Raw genomic sequence first — 17,857 nt, 5'->3', positions numbered from 1 at the left:
GAAGTGATATGTTCAGTCTCACCCATAATATTTGTAGCATACACGAGTCGTTTGAATAAACAAAACGGATCACTGTCGCGTTTTTAGGAATTATAAGATATGTCGCCTCGCGTGAGCGTTACTAACACATCGCAACGCTTTTGTCGTCGTTACCAGCGCGTTTAAACCCACCCCGTTGAGCGCGAGAGCGTTGTACAGAGCGCTAAATAAAGGAATTTAGTTGCTGATCAAGACGGAACTGACAGTTTGGGCTGCGAAAATATGGCAGAGTTGCACGTTGAGCCCAACGATACTGGCATCATCGAGCAGAGCGAAAATCATTGTGAAATCAGAGGCTCCGTGAATGTGAGACTCCCCTCGCCCACTCTGGTGATTCCGTCGTCCCGGTTTGGCTTGTCCAGTCCCGGGGTCTCCGGTTCGAGAGCATTGATTGGGTTCCCAATGAAAAGCAACCTCAGTTCCCCATCGTCAGAAGCCACAGAGAAGCCAGGATCTCGGTGGGTTCGGCTGAATGTTGGAGGAACCTACTTTGTCACAACGAAACAGACCCTGTGCAGGGACCCCAAGTCGTTTTTGTCTCGATTATGTCAGGAAGATCCAGATCTGGATTCGGATAAGGTAAGGGCTCTGTTTACATCATTAAATGGAGCTCATTCTGTATATTTGCTATTTGTGCTGCTCCACAGAAATTAAACAGTCACCTGTCGTTTTTTGATAGTTTTATCTTTATTCCGGCTTAAAGGAGTCGTTCACCCAAAAATGAAAATTATCTCATTATTTACTCACCCTCGTGCCATCTCAGAGGTGTATGACTTTCTTTCTTCTGCTGAACACAAAAATTAAGATTTTTAGAAGAATATCTCAGCTCTGTAGGTTCATATAATTCAAGTGAAAGGCAGCATAAAAGTCATTAATTAGACTCCAGTGGTTTAATCTTACCAGTGGTATGGCCCATCAATATCACTGAAGCAATCCAATCTGTTTAGGTTGAGAACAAACCAAAATGTATCAATATAAATCTTGACACCAGAGTCTCCTTGGTGATCATGATTTCAAGCTCGATTACACTTCCTAGCACCATTTAGAGCTCTGCACATGCGTCAAGCACTAGGAAGTGTAATCAAGCTTTAAATCATGATATTGCCTAGAAGCTGCAATGGCAAGATGTTCTGTGAGAAAAAAAGAAAAAGAGTTGTATGTTGGACTGTTCTAAACCTTAGATCAACTGGATCGCTTCAGAAGACGTGGATTGAATCACTAGAGTGGTATGGATTCCTTTTATACTGCCTTTTTATATACGTTTTAAAGCTTCAAAGATTTGGTCACCATTCACTTGCATTTTATGGACCTACAGAGCTGAGATATTCTCCTAAAAATCTTCATTGGTGTTTTACAGATGAAATAGTCATACAAATCTGGGATGGAATGTTCATTAAAATTCTTGGGATAACTATTTATTTTTTGACAACTCCGTTAACCCTCTTAATTTAAAAAATGCATTTGCATGTGAAGAAATTAGTACTTACCAATTTTAATAAATTATGTTCATTGTTAGTTCAACGTAACATTAGAAAATTGGCATATTAGGTTTATGTGTATCATTTTCATTGCACCCACCAATGCATGCTTGCAGATCTGCTAAATCTATCACTGTTATTCACAGTTTAGTTAAGGATTCCTTCTCCAACTACAAGGACCCAAGTTTACAGTTTAATACCACTGAGCACATGGTAAACTGTTAAAATAAAATTTAAAATCATGCTTTAGTTTATACCCAACATTTCTGAAACATTCTGCATGTAGTTCTGGACAATGGATGAGCTTGCACACAGGGTTCTAGAAATTGTCACTCTCTTTGTATTTAGTTGCTGCCTTGCCTGGTGCTTTGTCAAATGGAGACTGATTTACATTAATCTAAATTTAACAGCATACCATGTGCTTAGTTAAGACATTGATGGTAAATATTAATACATTGAAAACAAGGAACAAGAAGTTCTGTTTACACCGTCAGTGTAAAACATATGTCTTTTCTCTCAGGATGAGACAGGAGCATATTTGATTGACAGGGATCCCACATATTTCGGACCCATCTTGAACTACTTGAGGCATGGGAAGTTGATCATCAACAAGAACCTTGCTGAGGATGGTGAGATGAACTGGCCATTCTGCCCTTGAAAACATCATAATAGAACAGTAATGACCTAGTTTCATTTAGAAACATAATTTTTGTTGAAAGGGACCACAGTGTACTCATTTAAAAGATAATTTCCTGCAGGACTGGTGGGGTATTGAAGGGCTTTCAGTCGGTGTCCAAAGAATTGTCACTTTCTGTCAAAGATCTGGTGACTGCAGTCACAATCATTGATCAAAATTTTGTGATAATGACAATTAAATGTCTGCATCATTATGTTATTTTGTACCCATTTTGTCTAATGGCTGTGTGTTTGTATTATTTCGAACCATATCCTTTTATTATGCCGTGGATGTAGCATTATGGCTTGAGGCTATGTATATTTCTATTTACTAAGCAGTATGACCACTACATGATAGATTGTCACTGATTCAATGACCACTGCAGGTGTTCTGGAGGAAGCCGAGTTTTACAACATTGCATCACTTGTGAGGCTGGTGAAGGAGAGAATACGAGACAATGAGAACAGAACGTCTCAGGTATGCGGGCGGGAAGAAGATAACGGATTGAGCAAGACACTTCTTGGGCTTGTTTTTTGGGAATCGGATAAATTGAGTATTACTTAATGTACAAGAAGGAACTATTTTGTTCTTTAACTTCAAGTAGTCTGTGCCCAAAGGGAAGGGTGCTTTTCATCGGAATAAGAAAGGCCTTATTCTAAGCCCTTTGGGACAGAAGCAAACCTAATTTGAATCAAAGTTCAAGAGCGCAGCTACTTGAAGCTCAACCTAATAAAACAGATTACAGTAATTGAGGTGAAGATATTAACAAGTACAGACTTACAGACATGGTTGGAGAATTTGCTTCAAGGACTATTACATTCCAAAATGAAAATTCTGTCATCATTTACTACCCACACTCAAGTTGTTCCAAACCCTTTTGATTTTCATTCTTAAAAGTCTGTTGAACACAATGTGAGATGTTTAGAAAAACACAGAATTCGCTGAATGTCTTTGTTGCTCTTTTCCACACAACATAGTGAATAAATACCATATATTTTCCTTATATGGAAAATAGTAGTATGATGATTCTGGTTGATCTCTTGGTTTTATGAAAAAACAAAGTCATATGGGTCTGGAGCAACATGAGGTTGAGTAAATGATGATGATGATTTTGTGAACTATACCTTGGATGTTCCAACACCTGTTCAGCTTCATACAATCACTTATAATTGTTGTGTTTTTGTTTATAATTCATGTACAGTATTTTTTTTTTCAAGATTGTTATTGTTTTTACAGGGCCCTGTGAAGCATGTGTACCGTGTATTACAATGTCAGGAGGAGGAACTTACTCAGATGGTGTCCACCATGTCAGACGGCTGGAAGTTTGAACAGGTAGGTTTTGGCTTCTCTCTCATCCCCCATTGTCTGGTGCTATCGACCAATATTTACACTTCTTATGTCTATAGATACAGTCTTTAATTATAGCACAATACTGTACACTTACAGTATACTTTTGTAGGAACGTGCATGGAAATGGTTTGTAATATTTAGAGAACCACAAGGATTCACAAACGGTTATTCTGCTATTCATCAGGAGTGGGGACTTGGGATTAAAGAACGTTTATTGCAGTGGATATGCATCAAACGCTTCTCAAAATTTAAGGGAATAATGTGCAAAGTGATCCATATACCTGAATAGCACAAAACACAGGTTTTCAGATAATAAAATCAATCACATCAAAGTCAAACAAAAATAATCTAACTGTCACAACCTTCTTAGTATTTTTAACCAATGGAAAATACAAAATTTTAGTGCCAAACCTGAAATGTGCTCTGCCAAGTTCACATTTCCGTGCTGCAGCAAACTGTAGTGTTGTAATTTGCATGGAGAGTTACACTGCTGTGGTTTAATAGCCTTAAATGGTTTAGCATTGAACTTGTATTGTTGTATGTAAATATGCACACCAGAGCAAAAGGGGAAAAACTTTGGCTCACCCTGTATCAAGTGCTGAAACTTTGCTGGGTGAAGAACAATCTGGAATCATGTGTAACAGTCACATGAAGTCCCCTTTACTTATTCAGAATGTTAATTCTTTGTGACACTTGTGCTAAAAATAGATAGAAGCAATGCAACAAATAAAACAAAACGCAGATGTCTCGAGATACGTTTACATTTTATTTTAATTCTTTTTAAATTCTTAAAACAAAGAGATGTGGTGCAATGGTCTAGCATGTTTACCTAGAAAAACAATAAAAAAAATAAACACATGTGAACCGCCCCCTAACATGCACTGTAACTCGTGTTAGGTCCCATCCAGCTCAGGTTGGGTTGCAGCGTGCAAAAATGCAGTTTGGAAAACGCCCTATATAAATGGAGACATACAGAAGATCTCTGGATAGTCTCGCTATGTCTTAAATTGTTTTTTTTGTTTTTTTTAAACGGCCCTCATTTTTTTATACCAATGAAAACAACTAATTGAAGATACCATGCACGTGATGCTCTTGAGTAACAGAATACAGTATGTCTACAGCTGTGTTTGAGACTTATGTAAGCAAATATTTTTGCCCTGTTTACTATGCTTTGAACTTGATTTTACTTGTCTCTCTCCAGCTCATAAGTATCGGCTCCTCCTATAACTATGGCAACGAGGACCAGGCAGAATTCCTGTGTGTTGTTTCCCGGGAGCTCAACAACTCTACTAACGGAATTGTTATTGAACCCACTGAGAAGGCAAAGGTAACGTGAAATTGACAGAAGTCTAAATTGATAACTGTTGGGTTTATCAATGCCGCCAAGACAAAACATTTTCTTACATGTTGCCTGAAGATTTTATTAAAAATGTTTTATTAATGTTCCTCAAAGGTGATGTCACCCTATCCCAGCTTAATGTACAAGTATTCATACCCATGAAAAGTGTAACACTATGCCTCTGTGGCACTATCAAAACATCGCTCTGTTTGTTTGAGCTTTCCAACCAGCCCATCGCAGCAACAATGGTGCAACCAATTGCGTGACTTTGGGGTAGAACAGTCTGATCAATGTAACACAGGGGGAGTGTTTTGGAAACCTGTTTTAAAACATTCATTATTTGTACTATTTTGTTTGGCTATGCTAGTGGAATAGAAATTACACACTTTACCTTTGACTTCAATAAATAATTGAGCAAAAGATCCTCTAAAAAACTTTTGTAGGCCTCATCATTTTGCTTATATTTCCTCCACAGATCCTTCAGGAGAGAGGATCCAGGATGTGAGGAGCCTGGTGCCTGAGCTCACACAGATCTCCCAACTATCTCCTCCTTTCTCCAGATCCTCCTCCACCATACAGCTGACTCCAAGTTCATCAGCCCGCCAACCCACCCCTCACCTTACCCGCCCCTCCTCCCTTGTGCCTTTCCACTGTGGGGGTCTCAGTTCCCTTCCTCCCTGCAGTGCTGCAACATTAACCAATCAGCACCATCACTAACTATCAATGCTATTATCGACTAAGCAAAAGTGTGTGTGTGAGGTTAAACCTCAGACCACCATCTCTGATGCAAGACTGCTCAGAAAGGATTACAGGGAAGGATTTATTCTTCATGTTATTTTTGCAGCCTTCATAATCATCATCATATCCAAGTCATTTTTTCATCAATTTACAGCTGCTGGCTTTAGAGTTTAATTGGGTTCAATTGCCCAGGTTAGCTTGGCTGTGTCCATATTACCATAAATTCCTCAGGACTTCCAAAGGCATGCAAGATAGACAAAGCAGAACTCGCTTCCCCTGACCTTCATTACAGCTTCTCTTAACAAGCACATTAACTTACACTGTAAATCATTAACAGCCACATTAGCACTCTGACTGATCATCATCATTTTAATATCCATTTCCCATTGCCTGGTCAGACCGATAGCACAGCAGCTGGCGCAATGGAGAAAATGTAAACGGCGGCTTTTGAACATGCAGTATTTTGTCTTCAGTGTGGCATGTTCCTTTTGTTTACTCTACCCATTTACACATCTGGAAAGTTCAAGAGGAGAAGGGAGAACTCATACTGCCAATTGTCCAGTCAGATGCCCCACATGTTTGTCCATTCCAGTGAATCACAAGATGCCTTGCATTTCTGATTCACTCATGTTGATTTCGGTCATCCTGGAAATTATTATTTTTTTAATACATTTTATTTTGTTTGCTTTGTTGCTACAGATATTTAATAGCATCAAAACAGGAAATACAAAACAGAAGAAATATGTGGATTTAGGGCATAAGGATTATGTTTATTAAAAACAAACCTTTTATGAAGAGGCCGAATGCAATTCATGTAATTGTTGATATCTGTTTCATAGTGGTTGATTCTTGTGTTTATCAAGATACGATTCTCTATCTGAAAGGTGGAGGTTCTGAATCAACCCTTTATGTACTTTTTTTAATACCTGGTCACCGAGATGTACATTTTGTTTGTTGTGTTTGCCTTTAAACTCTGTCATTGACTGGAAAAAATGAAACAAAAAAACAGGAGCCTTCTATAGAGGTATCAAGCATACATAGTACAGGTAGTTCAGGACTGAACTACTTGTTGGACAAAATGTCCACCATTTTTGAGTCAGGGCAAAACTGCATTATTAGCTGTTTGTTAGTTACAGCTATCCATATTTGACACTTTTCTGACATTTTAAATTATGACCTAGTCCTTCCTGTAATACCATAACATTATTTTGGCAATTTAACTGTTTAACTCATCCTTTAAAAGTAGTCTTATCTCTAAAATGGAATGTTGTAGAACGTAAAGGGCTCCATTTATTGTGGACATTATGGTACTTTTCCACTGCATGTTACAGTTCGAATTGGCTCTGCTTGCTTTACTTTTCTGAGCTTTCTTTTCCACTGCAGTTTAGTGCTGCCTCAACATGGGTGTGATTATAGGCTGATAGTCATATTTGTGCTGCATCTACTGCCGTGTCATAATCTTAAACGCGACACAAATATTACTGACCATAAATGATAGCTGTTAGCAACTAGCTCATTGTGCTGCATAAAGGGGATTTTACACAAGTGTAACATTTAAATTGGCCTGGTTATTTTAGAAGCAAGCTTTTAAGTAGCTGGTCAACTAAATAAAGTGAAGCTTATATAGAGCAGAATATATTGATAACAAAACGTACCATCCTCCATCGTGAACTCCAACTACGCCATGGCCGAGTTCAGGGCACTCTCCCTCCCATTGCTCGCTGGTTTATTGCCATAGATAGTGTCCATTTGGTCGAACCACTTCCACCTTTTTCTGTTTGAACCACTCTGGCTGTTGTGGTTCTTGATGGTTCTGTAGTCACTAAAGTTTTTTTTTATTTTTTTTTTTTTATAACTTTTCCCTACACTGTTGGTAGGTCCGGTGGTAGCTGTGTGTGGCCAACAGCTGAGACACTTCCAGAAAGACCCCCAAAAATTGAGCAGAGTCGTGTCGAGCTGTACCGTGCAGTGGAAAAGCCCCATTAGATATGTCTTTTTTTATTTTACGTAACGTATCACTTCAGGTAAATCAATTTGTTTGCTTCTTTTTGACATCGATCCTGGCATTTCGCCCTCTTAACTGGTTGCCCTCAATGTTTTACACGATTCTTCTCTCCAGTAGCAGATATATGTTTATAAATACTTTCAACTTTGTCTACAGAAGTGATCCATCACAAATGGACAATATTTGGAAATATGTCTCATTAAATTGTATTGTCCAGGCTGTATAACGCATGCCTGAATTTTTTTTTTCCGTTTGTTCATATCTATTGATAAACTGTCGATTGATCAAGGGGTCAGTCTCATGTACAGAAAGCATCATGTACATTGGCATTGATGTTTTTAGAGTCTGCAGTGTTAAAAAGTGCTGTCTCAATTATGTTGGAGATTTTTGCATCCTTATCACATCAAACTCTGTCTTCTTGATATGATAAATAAAAAGACATGAGTACTTGAGTTTGCGATCTACGGTATGCTTGGTTTGCTCATCTTTCGTATGTTATGGCTGGCCTTCCCTTTCTTTGGTTGTGTTGATGTTTTCCCCCTCCTAGAGAGAGTTTATTTGTTAAGCCCCAATTGTTAGTTATTGAGGCTCCTATAACAGGACCTCCCCTCACTCACAGGATCTTCTTGTACATTCCTATTGTTCACAGTGACAGATTGAATTCAGATCTGGTTTCAAAGCAGAATCCTGGATTCAAAGGTGGCACTGTTAGTTTCTCCCCTTTCCTGCTGTTTGTCTAGTGTTGTGCCTTTGACCTATCATTCCCTATTTCTCTTCACTCTTAAGTTACTCTTACAGATGCTTGAGAAGCAGACTAATAGAATGCAATGGTCCGTTTGTTTTTCATTTGTTCTCACTCTTAACAATCAGTTCTGTTCCTTGATTCAGATACTGAATGTACTGTTGAGCCCTTTTTTCCAGTTTGTTACTGTTCTTGATCCTGTAATTTATGTTATGTGCCTACCTATCTGTATTTGGCTTTTTGACTGCTGCCCAAATGCACTTTTTATTTGGGCCCAAAATTTTGCACCTACCTGCATATTCGCGGTAAATCCTAGGTTGTTTTTTTTTATGTTCTCATTATATGGATTTGTTTTTAGGTTTTGTTTTATTTTAAGAGTTGAATCTTGATACTTGGCATAAGAAAATGCCATTTGCAGTCTCAAGTCTTATCTACACCAGTTCGGGAAACTGATATGGTTGTCACACTGACTACTGCTACTTTCCTGAAATTGTACAGCACTTGAGACTGTTAGATTTTGTCTCTTTGTATCTTCCCTATAGAAATCTGCCATTGTCCTTTACATCTTGTGTCTCATCTGAGTTGATTAGGATCAAACAAAAAGACATATATTGATTAAAAATATATTTTCTTTGTGGGGGAAAAAAAAAACTTGTGAAAAGTTATATGCTATTATAAATATCCAAGGGGTTAAGGGATACATGTTGTGAAACACCAACTTGGAAGCATGCAATGTGTTGAGTATATACAGTAATGTAATATGCTGGGATTTTGTCACAGTGTAAAGGTAAATTGGTGCATGGACAGTTGACAGATGGTATTAATAATATTTGAGAAGTGGCGTTTAAAAACTGCTGGTCTGCTGCTCTTAACAGAAAATCCTGGCCCTAAAATTTGTATTTTTGTTTCTGTTTTATAGAAATCAATTTAATCACACACACCACTATGGAATAAACTTGCTTGCTAAGGCTAAAAATGCTTATACATCACTCTTTGTATTTGGTATAAAGTATATAGCCTTCAACTGATGTTTTGGAAGTAGGCCAGAAGTGCAGTCCTCTGTCAAAGTCTTTTATATAAGTGAAAAAAAAGAAGAAAAAAAAAGGTCCATGTTCAAAAGAATAGGTGATTTTTATTTCTGCCATAATAGTTAGTCTGCAACACCTGCATGCTTTTTTATACAGTACACACACATTTTAACGTGCTGAAAACCTGCTCTTACATCAGATGTTTTGGGTGTATTTCATTGTCAACAGTATTGATGTAAAGTGTCAAATATGTCACTAGACTATGGAGATTGTGGAGCCAAGTGTTCTGGAAATGAATAGTTTTGATCAGATGGTCCCTAATTTTCTTTTTCATTTTTGAAGTTTGTCTTCTGATGCAGTTACTTGCAATGTACAGATTGCAAAGATATAATGTATGGTTTTTATCATAAAATGTGTTTGTGTTTCAAAGTTGTGTGGTGCTCATTCTTTTCAGTTGTGTATATTAGAACAAATATTAAATACAGGTTTCCCACACCTGCAATGAATTTCCATGACTTTTACAGTCATGATTGCTGAATAATGTTTTTATTTTATTCATTTTTTTATTCCTGTCATGGAGATTGCACTCATTTCAAGAGTCATTTCAAGCTGACAAAATATTTCAGAGCTGAGCATAACTAGAAAAATGTACATTTTCCCTATTGAAATTTCCATCACTTTTCCATGCCTCCAAATCACAATTTTAAAATCCCTTATTTCTACAACCATGGAAACCCTGCCAATAGAACCAGCCAACTGGTGTTTTAACCTAAAAGCTGCTTAAAATGAGTCTGAATCGACATTAAAAATCGACATTAAAAATGACTGTAAATGGTATGTTTCTAAGTGTGATTGGGTGAGATGTTTGCTTACTTTAAAGCGGAGTAAAAGTGCACAAAAAAGGCATCTGCATTACAGGTCAGTGTAGTAGCATCAACTCCATTCTAATCTGTTGTTGTGTTTAACTCTGTTTTAACAATCATAAAGCTCTGTATGAATGGCTTTAAAAGAAGAGTTCACCCAAAAAGGAAAATTCTCATTTACTCAAGCTCATGTCATCCCAGATGTGTATACTTTTCTTTCTTCTGCTGAACACAAAGATTTTTAGAAGAATATGTCAGATCTGTTGGTCCATTCAATGCAAGTTTTTAAATCCATGTCTTCAAAAGAAATATAAGTGTGGGTGAGAAACAGATCACTATTTAAGTCCTTATTTTAACTATCAATCTCCACATTCACATTCTTCATGCATACTTATTGGGCAGGGAGGAGAATTTATTGTACAAAAAAAAAAAAAAAAAGGAAATTACTTGAATATTGATCTTTTTCTCACCCACACCTATCATATCACTTCTGAAGACATTGATTTAACCACTGGAGTCTTATGGGTTACTTTTATACTGCATTTATGTGCTTTTTGGACCTTCAAAGTTCTTGTCACCATTCACTGGCATTGAATGGACCAACAGATCTGAGAAATTCTTCTAAAAATATTCCTTTGTGTTCAGCAGGAGAAAGACAGTCATCCATATCTGGTATAGAATGAGGGTGAGTAAATGATGAGTATTTTTTTTAGGGTGGACTATCCCTTTAAGAAACTAGCATTTGAATAAAGGATGGGCTATATTTACTTAACTACGCTAGCACACCGAAACCCGCCTTTCAGAGCTGCAGGCGGATGAGATAGATACACTCTGGGGGAAAGGTGAGAGGAAATGCAATGGCATCGCCCCGGTGCTCAAATTTCCTGTAGACTGTATAGTATAGACTGCAGTTAAAGGAGCCGTTACCTTCCATTAAGCCTTCCGGTTAGCGCTTTAAGATGTGAGAGTACAGGCTGTTACATTCGTCAGCTTTTGCACACTCGGTTACAACTGGAAGCTGCTTCCACATCCGTCTCTATGGAGATGGAACTGTTTCATGTTAACATACAAATGGAAAGAGATCCACAAATAGAAAGTTGGTTCACAAATAAATAGAATGAGATCCATAAATAAATATTTGGAGTTTCACAAATATAAAGTGAATACATATGGAAGAGGATTAGGGCCAAGCAATAATAAAAAAATAAAACCATCTCGAGATTAAAGTCATTATAATGCGAGATTAAACTCGTTACATTTCGAGAAAAAATTCGAAATACAATCTTGAGAATAAACTCATTCAATATCGAGATTAAAGTCATAATGCGAGATTAAACTCGTTAAATTTCGAGAAAAAAGTCGAAATACAATCTTGAGAATAAACTCATTAAATATCGAGATTAAAGTCATTATAATGCGAGATTAAACTCATTAAATTTCGAGAAAAAAGTCGAAATACAATCTTGAGAATAAACTCATTAAATATCGAGAATAAAGTCATTATAATGCGAGATTAAACTTAACGAGTTTTTTCTCGAAACACAACGACTTTATTCTCGATATTTAACGAGTTTAATCTCGCATTATAATGACTTTAATCTCGAGATGGCTTTATTTTTTTTTATTATTGCTTGGCCCTAATCCTCTTCCGTAAATACACAAATAAAAAGAATGAGATTAATAAATATATGTTAGGAGTTTCATAAAAAATGAGGTGAATTCACAAAAAATCAAATGAGATTTGGAAATAAAAAAAAATTGCGAATTGCACGCATTTATTTGTTGATCGCTTCCTGGGCATTTGCAGATCGCTACATGCATTTGTCAATATTGAAACAAATATAGTGCCAAGATATAGTAGATATAAGATCCAAGGCTGCAAATTTTTAAAGAAACAGATGTCATCAGAGGAATACTGTGACTTAAGGTCCGTATCATTTTCTCTCAGTTATAAACACGTGTAGTATCATGTTAAAAGTCGACAGCTGAAAATTGCCCATTTGTAGAGTGTCCTAATCATTAGATTTATAGCTAAACTGTCTGACTGTATGTTTCTTGACTGAAATGTGTTGTCAAATCCTATACTCTTAATGTTACATGGGAGATCTAAATAGAGGCACTATTCGACACTACAAAAGATCAATAGTGCAGATAGTGTCTTTATAATATATGAATCATATTAGATGATATTTGGAGCACAAACCATAAATCAATTCCCTATATTACACAGTGTACAAGGCATTCATTTGGTTTCACATTAAATTAATGTATTAAAATAAAATTAATTGACGTAATATTTCAAATTATTTTTATTTGCAGCTCTTAGTGTTATGGCAGTCCAATGTAACTCACAAGAAAAAATTAAGTTAACCCTGTAAAACAGGAGGACAATAATAAAAATAATAATAATAAAAGAGTTGCGAGGATACTGGAGAACTGGTGCTCTCTGTTTCACATCACAAAAAGATGGAAACAGTTGTGGGACATCACAAAGCTCCATGGCCCAATTTTGTTTGTGTAATGTGTTCGTTTCTATACAGTATTGGACAGGTAATTGCTATTTTTTCCAATCATTTGTGCAGAATGCTCTACCCAGACTAGGAGTATCCGTCCCAGACAACTGATACAACACCATGACTCATCATCGAGAATGTTCATGTACAACAAAATTGAGCAAAATGCAAGCCCTCCAGTTGTAATGTTCAATTCCAGTGTTTGTGTGTGTAAATACATACTCAAATTTAACGTATTTTGTAGTTCCATGCATGACAACCTGTAATTTGTAGCCAAAAAATCATACCTTTTAGCCAACAGACTTGCTTTAAAGTGTTAACAACATACACTCTTTAAAACTTATTTATCTCAAAATGTCTTGATAAAACTCAATCAAATATGTCAACTAAATGATTTTTTTGTCAAATGAGATGAGTCATCATTTATATTCATATTCATGATGCTCCAAACCCAAATGACTGACTTTCTTCTGTGGGAGGAACTGAAAAAGAGATGTCAGGAATTATGTTAGGGACTGACAGCCTTGCTTTCATTTTAGCCTCATTAACAAATTCCACAGAAGAAACTAAATAGTACAGGTTTAAAAAAACCGTAAATGACGAGTAAATGACAGAAATTTAAGTGAGTCAACCCAAAGACAATGTTACAATTTATTACAATGTTGTATTGCACTTTCATTTCAAGACATGACATTGTAACTTAAAATAAATCTTACATAACAGAAAAATAAACAATCTCATATTACACATTTTAAAAGGTATCTTGTATCAGAGCTGGAACCACTGATTTTTGGAGCAGGTGAGTCATGTGCTCAAAGTTGATGGGCAGCACACAGGTGAAATATCTGAAAAAGATGTCAATATCCAATGAGTCGATTATCACTGTCAGAACATGATGCTGTATTTTAGAAAGGGACCCCCGTAATAGTACCTCCTAAAACATTCACACAAAAGTGCCAAAATTCAATATTCTAATAAATATTGCCTTACAACTTATTTTATATACATTATACACACACACACACACACACACACACATATATATATATATATATAATACATTAACATAATGTGAAACCAAATTAATGCCTTGTACACTGTGTAATATAGGGAATTGATTTATGGTTTGTGCTCCGAAGATCATCTAATATGATTCATATTTTAGGAATTTTTATCATATTTAAGACACTATCTGCACTATTGATCTTTTGTAGTGTCTAGTAGTGCCTTTGTTTGGATCTGCCATGTAACATCAAGAGGAAAGGTTTTGACCACATTTTAACTTGGTTAAAATTAAAATAGCAGACTCACAGTCAGACAGTTTAGCTATAAATCTAATGATCAGGACACTCTACAAAAGGGCAATTTTCAGCTGTCGACTTTTAACATGATACTGTTTGTGTCCTATGCAATGAACAATCAAGAGCTGATTCAATGTGCGTCTTTATTAACCCATACTCCATTAATAACTGCCCGCGAACCGGGGCCAATACGTCACAACAGGATGCAAACCATATATGGCATTTCACCGTAACATCTCCCTTTCTTTACAACGTTGCCACACTTCAATAAGAACCCCCTCCATTAATTAACAACCCGAACATGAATGGTTAATAGACCAACTTATGCTGTGCATTACCAAAACTGAACTGTATTACTGGTGCGTTAGGCTGTCTACACCACTAAGGGAAAATCACAAGTCCAGTCTCTGTGGTGGACGTGACTGACGGCCGCTGCGCATAATGATCAGGGTTTCGCGCTGGGCAGGCATATTACTCACTGACAGCTTTTGTCCTTGAACTTGCTCTGGCACATATTCCGTGTTTTCCGATGCGTCACCCTCTCTGATTGCTGTTTCACCGTTGCTGGCTACCGAGCCCTGCCTGATCCCTGCTCCTTGGTGATTAAACTGGGCGGAGCGCTCAGCCCTTCGCAAATCCACACGGTTGCGCCTGTATAATGTGCCATCCACATCCACCACATAAGACCGCGGATTCACTTTTCCCAGACACTGGCCTCTCCGCCACCGTCCCGTGCGGTCTCCAGGCAGTGGTTTCATTCTGATGTGTTCACCGACATTAAGCTCTGGCAGGTCTTTGGCTCTCGCGTCGTAATGGAATTTTGCCATGCGCCGTTTCCACCTCAGTTTCTCAAAAACTCCTTCGACCACCTTGGGGAAAAGTAAACTGTTTGTCATGGGAAGCCCTGACCTAAGTCTGCGTGACATCAGTCGTTGAGCAGGACTGCTGTCCAATCCCTCTGTGGGCGTGTTTCGCCAGTGCAGAATTGCTAGCCATGGATCTGTTCCGTCGAGTTTTGCCCTCTTACAGAGCGATTTCACAATTTTCACAGCCGATTCTGCCTTTCCGTTAGATTTTGGGTGCTGGGGAGAGGATGTGACATGCATGAATCCCCACTGGGTCGCAAATTTTCTAAACTGTTCACAAGCGAATTGCGGCCCGTTGTCGGTAATCACTAGATCTGGCTGGCCGTAACGCGCAAACTGCACTTTGCAGCGTGTAATGACTGTGTCCGCCGTCAGATCTGGCAACTGATCAATTTCCCAGTAATCTGAGTAGTGGTCCACTATGATCAGAAATTCTCTGCCACCATACGCATACAGGTCCATAATAACTATTTGCCAGGGGCGCACAGGGATTTCATGGGACATCATCGTTTCCTTTTGCTGGTTGTGCGCGTACTCGTTACATGCAGGACAGTTAGCCACATAATCATTTATCTCTCCTCTCATGTTGGGCCAGAACAGCGTTTCCTCGCCTGTCTGTAACAGGCTTCTCCTCCAATATGAGTGGCGTGAATCGCGATTGAGCATTGCTGCTCTCATTGACTTCGGTATAATGGCACACTGACCTCTATAAAGCACACCATTTTGAATGTTCACTTCATCTCTGAATGGCCAATACTCGCGCACCAAGAGCGACGCGTTTTCTTTGAGTTCGGGCCAGCCAGTTAGCACAGTCTTTGCCAGCTCCTGCAACGCGTCGTCAGCTTTGGTCTCGGTCACAATTTGACGGAGACTGATGTCTGTCACGTTGAGATGTAGTGCTTGGTCTATGAATGAGAGCACAGCCTCGGCGCTGTCCATTGTACTCACGTGTTGTTGTGGTCCGGGCTCCTTAGACACCTGCTTGTCGAGCACTGCCCTGCTCAGCGTATCACTTATGTACATCTCTGGACCAGGTTTGTACACAACATTCAGGTTGTAGCTTTGAAGCTGTAATAACATGCTTTGGAGGCGTTTGGAAGCATTAAGAAGTGGTTTCTTAAATATTGTCACGAGGGGTTTATGGTCGGTTTCAGCAGTAATTGTCTCCCTGCCGTACAGATAGTGATGAAACCTCTGACATGCGAACACGATACTCAAGCATTCCTTCTCAATTTGGGCATAATTTTGTTCAGTTCTCGTAAGCGCTCGAGAGGCGAACGCCACAGGTTGTCCTTGCTGCTGCAGACAACAGCCCAAACCGTTCTTGCTGGCGTCGCTTTGTATTGTCACTGGCTTGTTTATGTCGTAATACTTCAAAACGGGCATTTTCGTAATCATGCGTTTTATTTCTTGAACTGCCTCGTCGTGTTTAGGGAGCCAGTGCCACGCTATGTCTTTATCTAGAAGCCTGCGAAGCGGCTCGCATACCTCTGAAAGCCGTGGGAGAAACTTGGCCAGGTACGTCACAAATCCAATGAAGCGCTGAACTGCTTTTACATCCTGCGGTGTCTGCACTGCCAGGACTGCCTTTGTCTTTTCTGGGTCAGTTCGTAATCCTTCCGCTGACAATATGTGCCCATGAAAGTGCACCGCTTTGAGTTTGAATTGCACCTTTTTTTCACTCAGCCGGAGTTTCACAGCTCTGCATCGCTCCATCAGAGCACCGAGATTTGTCATCCGCTATGGGCTCTATGCCTCGGAGTCCCATCAACAGCTCGTGTTGCTTACGTTGATAGATTTCTGGTGCTATGGAGACGCCGAAAGGCAGTTTACACCATCTCATCCGCCCCCATGGTGTCCAGAAAGTTGTCATTAAGCTGCTTTCATTATCCAGCTTGCAGTGTAGAAAGGCATCGCGAACGTCTACCAGCATGAACAGACGTGCTTTGGGTAATTTATACAGAACGTCTTCCAGCGTTGGCATGTGATAGTGCGATCTTTGCAGTGCTTGATTAAGGTGTTTTGGGTCTATACATATTCTTACTTTGTCTGGCTTGGCTATGACTACCATGTTGCTGATCCATGGTGTAGGTTCCGTGACACTTGTGATGTGTCCGTCTCTCATGTATTTATCCAGCTGTTCTTTTACTCTGGCTTTCAAGGCCACTGGCACGTTCCGTGGTGCGCATTGCACAGGCGACACGCTGCTGTCGAGCACAAAGTGGACCTCTCCTGGGACTGAATCGACTGGGTCATTAAACACGTCCTTGAAATTGTCAATTAACTGTTGCTTTGTGAAAGGCATGTCGGAGTATGCAATCAGTCTGTGAAGCTCTTCTGGGATGGTAAATTTCATGAGCCCTAGCCGCTCACATGTGTCACCCGAAAGTAATGGCTCTTGATCGGCTTCGACCACTTCAAAGACTAGCTTGTGTTTGGTGCTCTTTATTGTAAATTCTGTATGAAATCGGCCTAACGACAGCATTGTGGCACCAGAATACAATTTCAGTCTTGTTGTGCTTGGCTGCAAAGGGCTTTCTGAATCCAGTTTTTCTTTGGTTATACGGCTCATAACGTTACAAGTTGCTCCCGTGTCTAGCTGACAGGCCTGCTTACTTTTATTAAGCGTCAGGTTAACAAACCATCTTGGACCGGGGCACTTTACTGTGTCAATGCATTCCTCAGCAGCGAAAAGTCGACCCTCGCTGTAGGGCCCTTGCACATCCTGACCATCATCCATCATTACATTCACTCTGCCGGACCTGTCTGCAATCTGACGCGCTCTACACACTTTTGCGAAATGATTCAATACACCACATGATCGACAGGTCTTTCCATATCGCGGGCACTGTTCTCTGCCTTTCTTGTGACCACCCCACAATACTTGCACTTCACAGTTGTGATCGTTTGCTCATTATT

General features: G+C 38.9%; 2 protein-coding genes across 2 annotated transcripts in view; one reads left to right on the top strand and one right to left on the bottom strand.

Annotated features, from left to right (window-relative positions):
- The window catches only part of LOC127633173 (medium-chain acyl-CoA ligase ACSF2, mitochondrial-like), a 233,500-nt gene that overhangs the window by 47,166 nt on the left and 168,477 nt on the right, over window positions 1-17,857 (bottom strand). The gene's annotated exons all lie outside the window — the stretch shown is intronic.
- On the top strand, window positions 27-9,849 carry LOC127633436 (BTB/POZ domain-containing protein KCTD5-like). The gene is made up of 6 exons (XM_052112524.1): window positions 27-618; window positions 2,038-2,146; window positions 2,579-2,670; window positions 3,430-3,525; window positions 4,745-4,870; window positions 5,358-9,849. Exons 1-6 carry the CDS (start codon window positions 262-264, stop codon window positions 5,385-5,387), a joined length of 810 nt encoding a protein of 269 aa, XP_051968484.1. The 5' UTR covers window positions 27-261; the 3' UTR covers window positions 5,388-9,849.

The sequence above is a fragment of the Xyrauchen texanus genome, chromosome 40 (assembly GCF_025860055.1).
Source record: "Xyrauchen texanus isolate HMW12.3.18 chromosome 40, RBS_HiC_50CHRs, whole genome shotgun sequence".
Taxonomy (NCBI): Eukaryota; Metazoa; Chordata; class Actinopteri; order Cypriniformes; family Catostomidae; genus Xyrauchen; species Xyrauchen texanus.
This window is presented reverse-complemented; position numbering and strand designations above follow the sequence as displayed.